Raw genomic sequence first — 12,960 nt, 5'->3', positions numbered from 1 at the left:
GAAAAAAGAGAACAAGTTCTCATTTTTTTGCTCGCAGTTTATGGAGCATAGACACGGCCGGTTTTCCCAACCAAATGCAAACATGGCAGTTTTCCCGTCAGAAAATTGATTGTGTGTATGAGGCATAACAGTTTTAATTTGTATGCAATCAGGCAGGCCCTTGCACTACATGGTTTTGGTAAATCTAAAGGAAATCAGACAACAAAAGTTGTATACTGTGTATGGGGTCTTAGTGACATTACCCCTTGGCTTCAACTAGGTCAAAAACCATTCTGCTCCAGTGGTGCTAGGAGGAGGAGCCAGCAGGAGATGTGTAATTTAGGCCCCTTTAACTTGAACCCACAGTTAGCAGTGATGAGAAAGAGATATGGTGCCTCCCACATATCTGTTTGAAGAGGGATTTTTGTGTGAAATCCCACTTCACCTCACCCCAAACACATTTCACGTGTAAGGCCCCGTACACACGGCCGAGGAACTCGACGTGCCAAACGCATCGAGTTCCTCGGCCAGTTCAGTCCTGGAGCCGCCGAGGACCTCGGCGGGCCGAGTTCTCCCATAGAACAACGAGGAAATATTCTCTAAATAAATCTCTATTTCCTCGCCGAGGTCCTCGTCGGCTTCCTCGGCCGAAAGTGTACACACGGCCGGGTTTCTCGGCAGAATTCAGCCAGAAACTCGGTCGGAAGCTGAATTCTGCCGAGGAAACTGGTCATGTGTACGGGGGCCTGACACGTTGATCAAATTGAGATCTATGAATGAATTAACTTCAAGACCTGTGACAGATGGACTTTTAGTCTGTTGACACTTCCCCCAGCTCCTTGACTTCCTTAGTATGGACAGAAAGCTAGAGGAATAATCTACAGGAGCCTGGCATTGCTACCACCCTCCATTGATCATGGTTTCAATGCTTTTCAGGTTCAATTACAAAAAAAAAATAGAAAATGCACATTTTTTTTCTGCAAATATATGGTAATTTTCTTTTTTTTTTTGCAAAATGTGGACTTATCCTTTACCATTTAAATAGCATTTTTTTTTTTAATGTTTCCTTTTTGCTTAGTTATCTTTCTTGTACATCATAAGCATTGTACGCCTTATTGTCACTCATGCCCATGCTTTTTTTAGTGTAACATTAGTTACATTATTCTTTTAAATTAGGGAGGCTTTCAGGTAAGTATCTTTCTGGCATTGATTTTGTTTCTTAATGTTTTATGGATGGGGCAGTATTTAATAATTTAATTGTTTCCTGCCAATCTAATTGTACATCATTTCATCAGTTTGTACCTGTCAAAGACTATTTGGATATAGAGTCAGTTAAATGACTGTCCATTGCAAACCATCTCAAGTGATTTTCAAAGTAATAAAGTAATTAATCCAGGATAATGTATTGGGTGCATCTGCATGTTAAATGTTCATAAAAGGATTTAAAAATAAATTTCACTAACATGTAATATACATAATGTTATGAGACATCATAGTCTGGCTTGAGAAGGCAAGGTCTGCTATCTGTCATACTAATGATGATGAAAAGTGTTGTAAGAGGAACTGACATTTTTTTTTGTGTATGAACGATGTATATCTAATCCAGCAACAAAATTATATAGCGCAAAGCTACATACCAACTTTAATGCCCATTTCCCCCAGACAGTTCCGGGACAAGGTCATTTGGTGCCCAGGGCGAAGATGGCATACTGTAGAAGCCCTCCCCAGTCCCCCGCCCCCCCCCTCCGTGTACGCAAAGAGTCAGTGCTTTGAAGGGAAAAAAGGAAATCATTCCCTCTGTAACAAGCCCTGTATTGATTGTCAACACAGAGCTTTGGGCTGTGATTTGACACAGCCAATCAGCATGTCCCGGCCATGAATCATTGGCTGGGATCTGCTGAAGGTTTCCTGCTGTGTCAAATCACAGGGGAATAGATCAGTGGGGGCATGTGCCCGAAACCCTGAAACAGGCAGCATCATACGCCTGTAGCTGCAACCCCCTAGCAGTAAATGTACTATGATGGGTCGGCAATTGGTTAATTACCAATGGTATTTTTAATATGCATCAAATAAAGCAAAAAAAAGTTTCTAATTATTCTAAAATAAACTGGAACATCTAAAGCAGCCGCAAACTCTACTGTGAGATTTAGCACAGTCCCAAATCATAAATTCATAAACAGAGTTGTGATAATTAATATTGAGTCAAGCACCAGTGATAAAAACAAAGTCCCAATGTGATAAAAAAGGTTCTTTTGGTAACATCTGCACCATCCGCCACCTTCAATTAAGGGAGCCTGTGAAAGTCACCCTCACCATAGATAAAATGCTTGCTTACCAGATTGAACGGACCTCCTATCAGGGAAGGTCAGTGACACTTGTGGCTCTTAACCCAGTCAGTGCCTTTAACCGTCCCAGGAACCCCTTATGGCAAGTGGACCTACCATCCAGGAAACAATATCACAGATGGTCCTCAAAATACAAAAGGCTTGCTCACCATACTGTAAAAACCTTTAAAAACTTTATTTAAGGTATAAAATATTGCACTGACAGCAAAAACATGTAATCACATTACGATCAAAACAAGCACGCTGGCTAGTTGCAGCTACCCATCCTTCCGGGATTCGAGAAGCGCAGTGACATCAGCACATCGCTCCATCAACTGACGCACTGCACTTCTCGATTACGGAAGGACGGGTAGCTGCGATTAGCAAGCCGGCTTGTTTTGATCCTAATGCGATTACATGTGATAGGAGGTCCATGTAATCTGGTAAGCAAACACTATATCTATGGTAGAGGTGACTATCACAGGATTACTCAATTGAAGTTGACGGATGGTGTGGATGTTACCAAAGAACCTTTTTTTATCACATTGGGACTGTTTTTATCACTGGTGTTTGACTCAATTTGTAATATACAGCATGAGGGGGTTATTGTAGTGCCATTGATCACTGATGCATTAGTGACCAGTGTCAGTTAATTAACCCCTTTGGGTTGCATTAGTGGCACCACTGGGTTAATTAACACTGATACTGGTGCCACTAATGCACCACAAAGGGGTTAATTAACTAACACAGGTCACTAATGCATCAGTGACCATTGGCATGTATATTATAAAAATGAAATACCATTGGTAATTAACCTCCCCTCAGCCACCCCAATCTAAGTTAACTTATTAGGCTGCAATTATCTGCTTATGCAGTGCTTGGTTCCTCTTCCTTGGCTTCCATTGGTCACAGTTCCAGCAGCAGCACTCTTTGATGCTCCTCTGAGTCCTCCCAGCACCCGTCAGGGGGGAGTCTGAGTATCTCCACTGACAGGGAAGGCAAGTGAAGGGCTGGCATGTTGGCTTTATGTGCCAACAGGAGCACACTTTGCACACCGTTGCAGCTGCAGCTGTTAGTGGCTGGTGTCTGTGTAAAGTCACACACATAATTTCCAGCCAGATTTTAGAAGCCCACTTCACCTGCGCCCCCCCTGCAATAAACTGTACCGCCCAGGGCATCCACCCCTTCCTCATCCAACCCCCCTGTACTGGCCCCAGATGCACATATTTACCTTTACCTTCTAATCCCCTTCACTGCACTGCTGTTATGTTTGGCCACAAGGAGCAAAGAAAACCCCCTGTGTAAGCTTACTTTAGTTGGGGCTTACACAGAGCTGAGGTCTTCACATGGCCAAGCATAGAGTGTTTTATGCTTCTCCATACCTGGAAGTAGTGGCTGTTTTATTTGCTCCCAGCAGCTCAACAAAGCGGCAGGGATTCAAAGGAAAGAGAAGTATATTTTTCTTTGGGAGTAGGCATTAAATCAAGAATGATGATTTGCTCTGTTTGTTTTAATGCTGCAAAGGATGTGCATCTCCCTGGGGTTATCCTTGAAAGAATATATGGATCATACATACATTGGGCCAGATTCACAAAGAGATACGACGGTGTATCTCCAGATACACCGTCGTATCTCTGACTTACACTGCTCCTATCTATGCGTCTGATTCATAGAATCAGTTACGCATAGATATGGCTAAGATCCGACAGGTGTAACTGTGTTACACCGTCGGATCTTATTTTCAATTTAAAAATGGCGCTGGGGCGTTCCCGCTGATTTACGTTGAATAATATGTAAATCAGCGAGATACGCAAATTCACGAACGTACGCGGACCCGACGCAGTGTTCTTACGACGTTTCCGTAGCGACTTTCCCGGCGTATACTTACCCCTGCTTCTATGAGGCGCAGCCAATGTTAAGTATAGCTGTCGTTCCCGCGTCGCTTTTAAAATTTCTTACGTCGTTTGCGTACGCCGATTCAGAAAGACGCGCGTCGCAAGTTACGCTCACGTCGAAACCACTGACGTCCTAGTGACGTCAGTGGGAGCAATGCACGCTGGGAAATTCCGCGGACGGCGCATGCTCATTTAAATCGGCGCGGGAATGCGCCTGATTTAAATAGTACACTCCCCCTAGCCGCGGAATTTGATTTCCGCCGGGGGATTTACGATCCGCCGCCGCAAGTTTGGAGGTAAGTGGTTTGTGAATTACCCACTTGCCTCGCAAACTTGCGGGAGCGCATCTTAAATCAGGTAGATCGTGAATCTGGCCCATAATGTGTAACCAGAAGAGCGCTGCAAGAGTAAATGCCCAGATACAGATAAGACAGGGCATTCTATATTATGCTGGAGCAAATAATGGTTTATAAGCCTCTTACAGCCTAGTTTTCCAGAGTCGTCATTGTTTTTAGTCCCCTATCATGCAAATGGGATGCTAGATGATTAAAATGATAGCAACTAAATTAAAATGGATACAACGTTAGATTTTTAGCTTTAAAGCTGCTTTTGGTTAACTGTGTGTTCTTTGTTAGTTGGACAAAGTATGTAACATCTACCCTATTCTGTCCCATATTTATATCTGTGTACTTAAGATGTGAGTGTGCACCGTAGCAGCTAATCTGTAGCCTACATGTCATAGCTACACCCCACCCTCGCAGCTGTACATGACAAATGAATAGGTTCCCTTCATTCTCTAAGGGTGAGAACAAAAGTCTTTGCAAGGAAATGAAAATATTGCAGGTAGAATTAAATTGTTCCCAGCCCGTTTAGGAGCGAGGGAATCGGCTCAAGCCTGCACTTGTCATATATAAGCTCTTTGTTATAGGAATTGCAGAGTGAAGATTCCTGGTACTAGCTGAACAGCCCTTGTAAGGAAAGTATGAGCCAGTCTACCTCCATTTCACTGCCCTATAAGCATTTCTGTCTATTTAGACTGCTTCCAAAGAACTGCCAGGGATGCGTAACATGTCATACACTAAATCACATTGCTGGACAGAGAGTTACTTAAAAAGGGTAACTTTTCAACATTTGTCATTTGAAGCCCAACTCGAGGCAACTAAAAAAATGACCCCTTGCAGTGGTGTTGTGCCTGCACTGAGATTGTTAACAGCTCCTTTTGGTCCAGGGAACAAAATATTTTCTTACCCAGTTCTCCGCTCCTCCCAGCAACTAGACTGTTCCCCACAATGTCTTCTAGCCCTTGCTCCAGCAGTCTAGGGTCCTTGTGTCATCAAGACCAAAGTTGGATCCATAGCCCTGCACTGGACCTGATGACACCAAAGGACAGTCCACTGCCAAAGCGCCATCTGCTAGAGGAGTGGAGGATTGGGTAAAAACAACTGTTTCTTCTCTCCCCTAGACTAAAGGAAGCCATAGAAGAATTCTGCCTCCTGCATGCGCTATTGTAATCTGCTTGCAGGGGGAGGGTTCGGGGGGCCTTCCCGGCTGGCATAATACATTGATTACTGCTGGTGGCTATAGCCATGGGCAGCAATTTCATGTAGAAGAATCCCACAGGATGGTTGTACCCAAGTTGATCAATGGATCGACTTAGGTACAATGACCCTGACCTATACATGGACCGAAACTCCGCCGATCAGCAGATTTCGGTATGCATGACCGGCTTTAGTGGGCTCTAAACCCTTGGAGTGCATGTGTAGCCCAACTGCAAGGGATACTTTTAAGTTTTTCCAGAAGTTGGGCTTTGAATGTCTCTAGCAAGTTAGATCCCTTTTTTTTAAAAAAATATAAAAATTGGATTTTTCAGAAACATTTTCAGCCCTGTTCAAGGTGGACTATACTGACAAACTATATAAGCAGGTACTTTTTTCCCCAAAACAATTCTTGAACTAGTTTTGTGTCTAATCTGATCAAATAACATACTTAGTGCAGTTTTGGAATAACGAGAACCTTTTTTATGAAGAGATTCTACTGTTTATTGGGATTATATATTTTGGAGTACCTGCAACAGATCTTTAATTTTGCAACATGTGTTTCCATTTTTCAGTTAAGCTTTGCACTCTAGCTAAACACTGTCAGAGAGTTCATCATGTAGTCTCCGGTGATGTGTAAAGTATTTGGAAGCAACATGTGTGGTTTCTAATCATACAATGTCAGTCCCAATCAATTATTAGCCATGTGATCATAGGAAAAGATGTCACTGTATTAAACGTCCCCTCTGCTTGCAGCCGTATATGTGAGAACTATTACCTATTAGTCTCAAAAATATATCTTGACTTTCGAAAATTTTACCTTTAACAACTGCAAATGCTCATTAGTCTACCTCTGAATTTGACAGGTTGTGTGACAGGGTTCTTCTCCTATTTGTGAGTACTCTCTGTAGTGTTATGCCGAAATTTTACAGGGGATGTACTGCGTTATATAGATCAAAAATACCCCCAGAAAATACTGTATATATAAAATGCAGCCATAGTATGGTGTAAATAGTGTGTGCACAGAGCAAATACCGCTTTCCTTTGAATAACCTCTAATAAGACTTGTGTTCAAACTAGTGGTTACTTCTGACTCATTGCAGTGTCCTCTGTATCGTGGATAGTGGTGTTAGTAGCAAGTTCCCAGAGAGATGCCCCTTGCTCCATAGAAAAGGGAATGATCTGTGCAAATTTACATGGAGAACAGATTTGCTAAATATGATCAGTTAACATTTTTTACTACTTTCCATGGACTGCAAATAATATGCATATAATATGCAGTCGGAGGGTGGCAAAAATGTGTGGTCTGCTTTTTTGCTGCCTGCCAACCGCCCCCATCCTCCTTAAGCTGCAATAGGCAGCAAATGGGTATGTTTCAATGCTGTGACAACAGGTAAGTTGACCTGACATGTATCACTCAGTGGGCGACAAGCCAGCCGAAACGCTACACATCCAAATCAGTAAGTAAGCACTGTGAATATCCTGCAACATTGTGCGTCATGATTTTTGTCAAAAATGGGGTCAAAGTGGTTGTAACCCCTCGGGGAGAAGTTACACCTACAAGTAAGCCTAGATTAAGGCTTACCTGTAGGTGCTTGCAATATCTCCGAGGACCTACACGGTCAATTTCCCCGAGTGATGCCTTCAACGGCGCATGCGCTGTCTTGAAAGGGCATGCTGTGTCATTTCAAGCCGGGTCATGCCGTTAAAGGTGGCTCCCGCACGCATTCGCAGGAGTGACATCACGTGACTCAGGCCAGTCACAGAGCTGGAGCTGAAGGTGGACGCTCGCTGCCATGGAGGAAGACGGTGACATTGCGAATTTCTCCTGCAGGTAAGTGTCACATAATGGGCTACTATGCGATGCATAGTAGCCCGATATGCTTTACCTTTGCAGGGAGACATAGAGGAAGTAAACCCCATCAGGGTTTACTTCCTCTTTAAGACAGACAGTCCATTGCTTCTGGAGCGCGCTCCTACCATGGACTGGGCTTCAGAGGCAAGGGATATTTAAATGCAGGTCTAAACACTGCTTTTGTAGAAGTAAAATCGGGAGAGGGTTTTTTTCCTAAGAAAGTTTACGTTTTTCAAAAATTATAGAGCAGTTATATAGACATTTTAAATGCAAAGTACATAATCATTTCTATATAAAGAGCAAGGGTCAATCATGCTGCCAGGGAAGTGGCTTTTATATTCAGGCTGTGGCTGCTTTCTGACGAAGACAAAATGTAAAACTGTGTATACCTTTTTGTATTGAAACATCTGGCATGTATTTAGTGGATTTAAACTGAAAGTTCACAAGTTTTTATGAATTCTGCCATATAAATGGATCCTGCATGTTTATATGAATAGCCAACCTAATGTATTTTTACTGCAATATTTGTTATTTTGGTGATATATATGTTTACTTTGTTATCTTTCATGACTTTATAGCAATAGTAAATGCCACATGCCCACTTCTCTACATTTATATTATCTGGTTCAAGGATATTTTCCCATGTAGAGGATAGGGTTGTTACATGGGAGCTGTACCACCTTCCAACCAATAATACATTGTTGTTCAATGATTTCAATTACATCTATATACAGTAGTCCTTTCCGCTTCCTTCCCATGTTTCTTATAACCTAATGTGTTCCTTTTTTTTCCCTTCCCCGATTTTTCCACCCAAGCAGGGACGCATTGATAAAAATTTGCAATTCTTTTTTAGTAAATAGTTGGGTCATCATTAAAGGGAAACAGAATTGTTTTAGATCCATTAAATTCAATTAAATTAAGGGAATTGGCAGATCTTTAGAAATGTGTGGTCCCTTCACTAATTTACTGAAGCATAATTCATGAACCAAATTGAAAAAATAGCTTATTGAAGCTATAAGGGCCAAGCTAAAGGCAATTCTTTGTGCCTTTGGACAGAACTTGATTCTACGGCGCACACACAACCTTTCTTAGTGAATACATTGTATTTTTTAGAAATACTCTGCACTTAAAGTGGCCCTTGCATTAAATTGCAAGGTTCACATATTTCTTAGACTACGAATAAAAGTTGCTAAAAATATAAATGAAACATTTAAAACCAAAAGGGAGAAAAAAATATTTTTATCTTACACCCCGCCTAGGAAAGGGTGATGTCACTCAGCCTTCTCACAGGATCCCGGAAAAGCTGACTAAAGCGAAGTAGGAGTACATTCTCATAGTATTGGGATCCACAGCTTTCCCATGATCCCAGGGTAAGGCTGATTGAGATTACATTCTCCTAGGTGATAGTGCTGGTGTAAGGTAAGTATTTTTATTTAGGGGGGCTCACACAATGTTATATCCTCTTTTAAGCAGAGTTAAAATTATCATGCAGTTAATGCTAGTTCCAGCCTTTTGGCAAATTTGATATCTACTAACACAGAGCTGTGAGATATACTCTATATACTGGAAAAAGTATTTGTTACTTGTCTTGTTCAATTCTTAATATACATTGAGCTCAAGGAGAAATGTGCTAAATTGTCTGTTGCTAAGGCACCATAGGCTCAATTCACAAAGTTAGCACACCAGAATTAGGATATTCTCATAATATTATCAGTTAAAGTGGAACTAGACCCATCAATTTAATGTTTTTAAAATAAAAAACGTTAGATTCCCGACATGTGGAGAACAATAACTGTCACATTGTGCTCTCAACCAAACTGTCAAACTATCAAATGGCTGGTGTCATAACTGATCACATGTGCGGCACCATGACAGTTGCAAATCAGAGGCTAAGCTGGCAGCCTCCTTGGCTGAAAAGGATAGGATGGATTATTTCCACAAGTTTTTTATTTATTTTTTTGCAGGTAAACAAATGTGCATTTACTTTTTTTTTCTTAGGAGCCTGTAAAGCATTGCACCTGCGATCAGCAGATCCTGGGTGCAGTGTCAAACTCCTGCAGACTGTCAGTGTAGCTGTCTGCCCGTACCTCCTATTTGGTCAGGAAGACAAATTCAGTCCAGGAGGCTCAATGGACTCAGAAGAGCGCTCACCAGTGCCCTCGCAGTTCATTGAAAACTAGAAGCCATTAGCTTGGACAACACATTCTGTCTATGTCAACAGCAGCGAATTAGAGCTTTTTCTACTGAGCGCAATGGTTACAAGAAGGCCCCGTGCAGACATAAGGGGACAAAACTAAAACTGGCACAAACCAAAAATCCCATGATGTTGCCATTCCTTAGATTATTGAATTTGCCTAAATTATACATAAATCTGCATTAAGGTTCAGTTTTGAAATGAGCTGGGAAAGGTTAGAGCCTCTGTCAGCTTCTTATAGCTGCCATTGGCCCAGTTTTGGAGCTTTACCTCATTTCCTGTTTGTACAGGACACAATTTCTCCAACTGGATACATACAAAACATACATTTTTAGTAGAGTGACGTTGGAGTAGAACTACTGACATTGCCTTTATTGGCTTCTTTGCCTTCCTGTCCTGACAACTGCATGTCATTTTTCTTTTACGGGCATAAGAGGGACAGGAAGTAAGGAAAAATATCCCCAGTTGGGTAACAGACAGAAATGAAAACCTAACAGGAATTTTAACTCTAACATACTCTAATACTCTATCTAAAACTAAAAAATGTTTTGGCTGGAGTCAGGCGTTAGTTTATATGCCATAATCATTAACCTTTTTTGTATAACCAATATCAGAAAGTAATAGGTATCATCATGCTCTAACACATAATTTGCGTCTCTGCTTAAGGGTATTTCCATACAGCCAAAACCTGATATTTTCCCTTTCCTTGTCTTTTCCTACCCAGAATTCCCTTTCACCCCGACTCCTACAGACCATCCGGACAAGAGAGAATCCTCCATGTTCTCAGCAGCAATCATTGGAGGGGCAGTGGGTGGAGCAGTGCTAGTGCTAGCTGTTTCTGTCATCCTGTTTGTGGTGCTTCGAAGGAGACATCACACCTTTAAAGGAGACTACAACACTAAGAAACACATCTATGGAAATGGTTATAGTAAGGCAGGTGTGGCACAGCATCCGCCTATGGCACAGAGTTTGCAATACCCAGAGGATTCTGATGATGAGAAGAAGCCAGGCCCTGTTGGAAGCATCAGCTATGAAGACGAGGAAGATGATGAGGGTATAGATGGACGTAAACTGAGCACAAAGTACGACGATGAATCTAAGCGCCCTTATTTCACAGTAGAGGAGGGAGAACGATGTGGCTATGGTGAGGATAGAACTCTAGGGTTCCAATATGAACCTGAAGATCTGCCTGATAATCTGGTTGCCCAGAACGATGGTTCTTACATCTCAAAAAAGGAATGGTACGTGTAAGAGAGATGTGCCAAATAAACTGAACTTTGCAGTTGGACACTTACACATGCCATTATCCCTGAGATGGTAGACTTTCAGCTGTTGGGAGAAATGATCACGTGATGAAAGCAATGTCTTATCTCTTGATATATGAATATAATATCTTTTTTATGCCTCATACCTGCAGGGTCATTGTCACCTGCAAAATTCCCATACCCAACTGTTAAACTTCCAGACTTCTAGTTCCTCGTCATGTTATGTTGTACGACATATGAACAGGGTGACTACGTTATAGTGTTTAAGTTCATTTACACAAGTTGACACACACACAGCATGCTTTTCTTTTCAAAGGGTTAAAATACACCATTGTGCAGCCTATCCAACTGTACAGCATAGCCATTATACACCCAATAGCATGTAATGTTCTTGGCTTTATCAGTATGCCATTGATGCTCATTACGAGAGCCTACTACTGAAGAGAAACAAAATGCAAATAATAAAACCACACTTGAGGTACGTTCACAAAAACAATAATATCACATTACTTAGCATATCAAAGCTTATCACTTTGAAACACCACTATTGATGCATGCATTACAAACTTGTTGTAAATGAACACAACGTAAACTGCCTTCCTTCATTATTTGCTCTGAAACACTGGAATTTATCGCTGGGTACTTTGTAGCTTTTTTATAATTGTTATTTTTTTAATTTCTTTGTGTGTTTTGAGGGGTTTTGTTTTATTCCAGATACAGAGGCTGCTATGCCATAATATATTTTATCCTGCATGTTGCAGGGTAAGCAAATGACAGTGAAGCTGGTGGTTAGTGACAATGTTGGGGACTAGTGTATCCTTGTTTCTGCCTGGGACAGTGTTGATATTTCCGATAAAGATTTATGTATATTAACATACAGACATGAAACATTTCCATTGCTCCTGTCCTCCATGCTTCCATACAAACAGCACTGCACTTATAACTACCAAAGTGACAAAACCATCCTATACAAAGGCATAGATACAGACTACTATCAACAGCTGCTTTGCGGATATTCTAAAGAAACCATGGATTGTAAAAAAAAAAAAGACAGACACGAAAGGTGAAGAATTTGTTTTGCTTAAGAGCAAACATTTAATTAAACTGAATTATAATGCCAAAATGACTTACTGCTACTATCTTACAATCTGTAAGATTCATTGACCCCTATGTTTTGTTTAAGGACATTCAGATGTAACATTTTGCTGTGCTAAGGGTAAGACCCTCCAAGTTCAGTGATCTAAACACTTACAAGAAGATAAAATAATTGGAAAAAAATCACTCACCTTGGTAGGATGCAAGGATGAGAAATGTTGTTGGTAGTTTTTACCTTTTGTGAGATCTGAGGCTGTTATATATGTTATCCTTGTTTTTGACCTTGTTTAAAGCCAAGCTGGATATTTACGCAGGGGACCGCAAGATGCAGCATCCATGGACTACAAGTAGAATCACTAATACTGGTTATCTTTCAGTGGTAATGTCCAGCTCTCCCGCCAGGGGGTTTGTCTTATCGTTTGCTTTTTTATGTTTAATTCATATAAATCATGTTATAGAATATTCATTTTGCACTGTGTCCTTAAAGAACAATCATTCTAGTTATATAAAACCAGCAGATATAGAAGACTGAATGACAATTCCCAAGCACTTTAAAAAAGATTTTGAGTTTGTGTTTCATGTGGGACTGTCATTGTGAATCACAGATTTTGTGTGCATCTAGATGCACTTGACTGAATGTGTGGTAGGTTTTTATTTAGAAGGTGAGAACCCTCAATGGACTCTAAGCACAGTATTCGAAATGCCTGTGCCTCATACAAAACACACACACACACACACACACATATGGGTGAGCATACTCATCACTACTATGTATCATGCATTGTAATGCACTATGCAATGTCATCCTTTATATGTTG

The 12,960-nt window shown here is 41.1% G+C and overlaps 1 protein-coding gene across 1 annotated transcript in view; it reads left to right on the top strand.

The window, feature by feature from the left end:
• NECTIN1 (nectin cell adhesion molecule 1) overlaps positions 1-12,604 on the top strand; it is a 177,272-nt gene extending 164,668 nt beyond the window's left edge. The window contains exon 6 of the mRNA XM_040325528.1: positions 10,507-12,604. Within this exon, the coding sequence (XP_040181462.1) occupies positions 10,507-11,033 (527 nt within the window). The 3' untranslated portion in view covers positions 11,034-12,604. The remainder of the gene's footprint in view (positions 1-10,506) is intronic.
• Positions 12,605-12,960: the final 356 nt, after the last annotated feature.

The sequence above is a fragment of the Rana temporaria genome, chromosome 10 (assembly GCF_905171775.1).
Source record: "Rana temporaria chromosome 10, aRanTem1.1, whole genome shotgun sequence".
Lineage (NCBI taxonomy): Eukaryota > Metazoa > Chordata > Amphibia > Anura > Ranidae > Rana > Rana temporaria.
The sequence above is the reverse complement of the archived record's forward strand: the minus strand, read 5'-3'. Positions and strand labels throughout refer to the sequence as shown.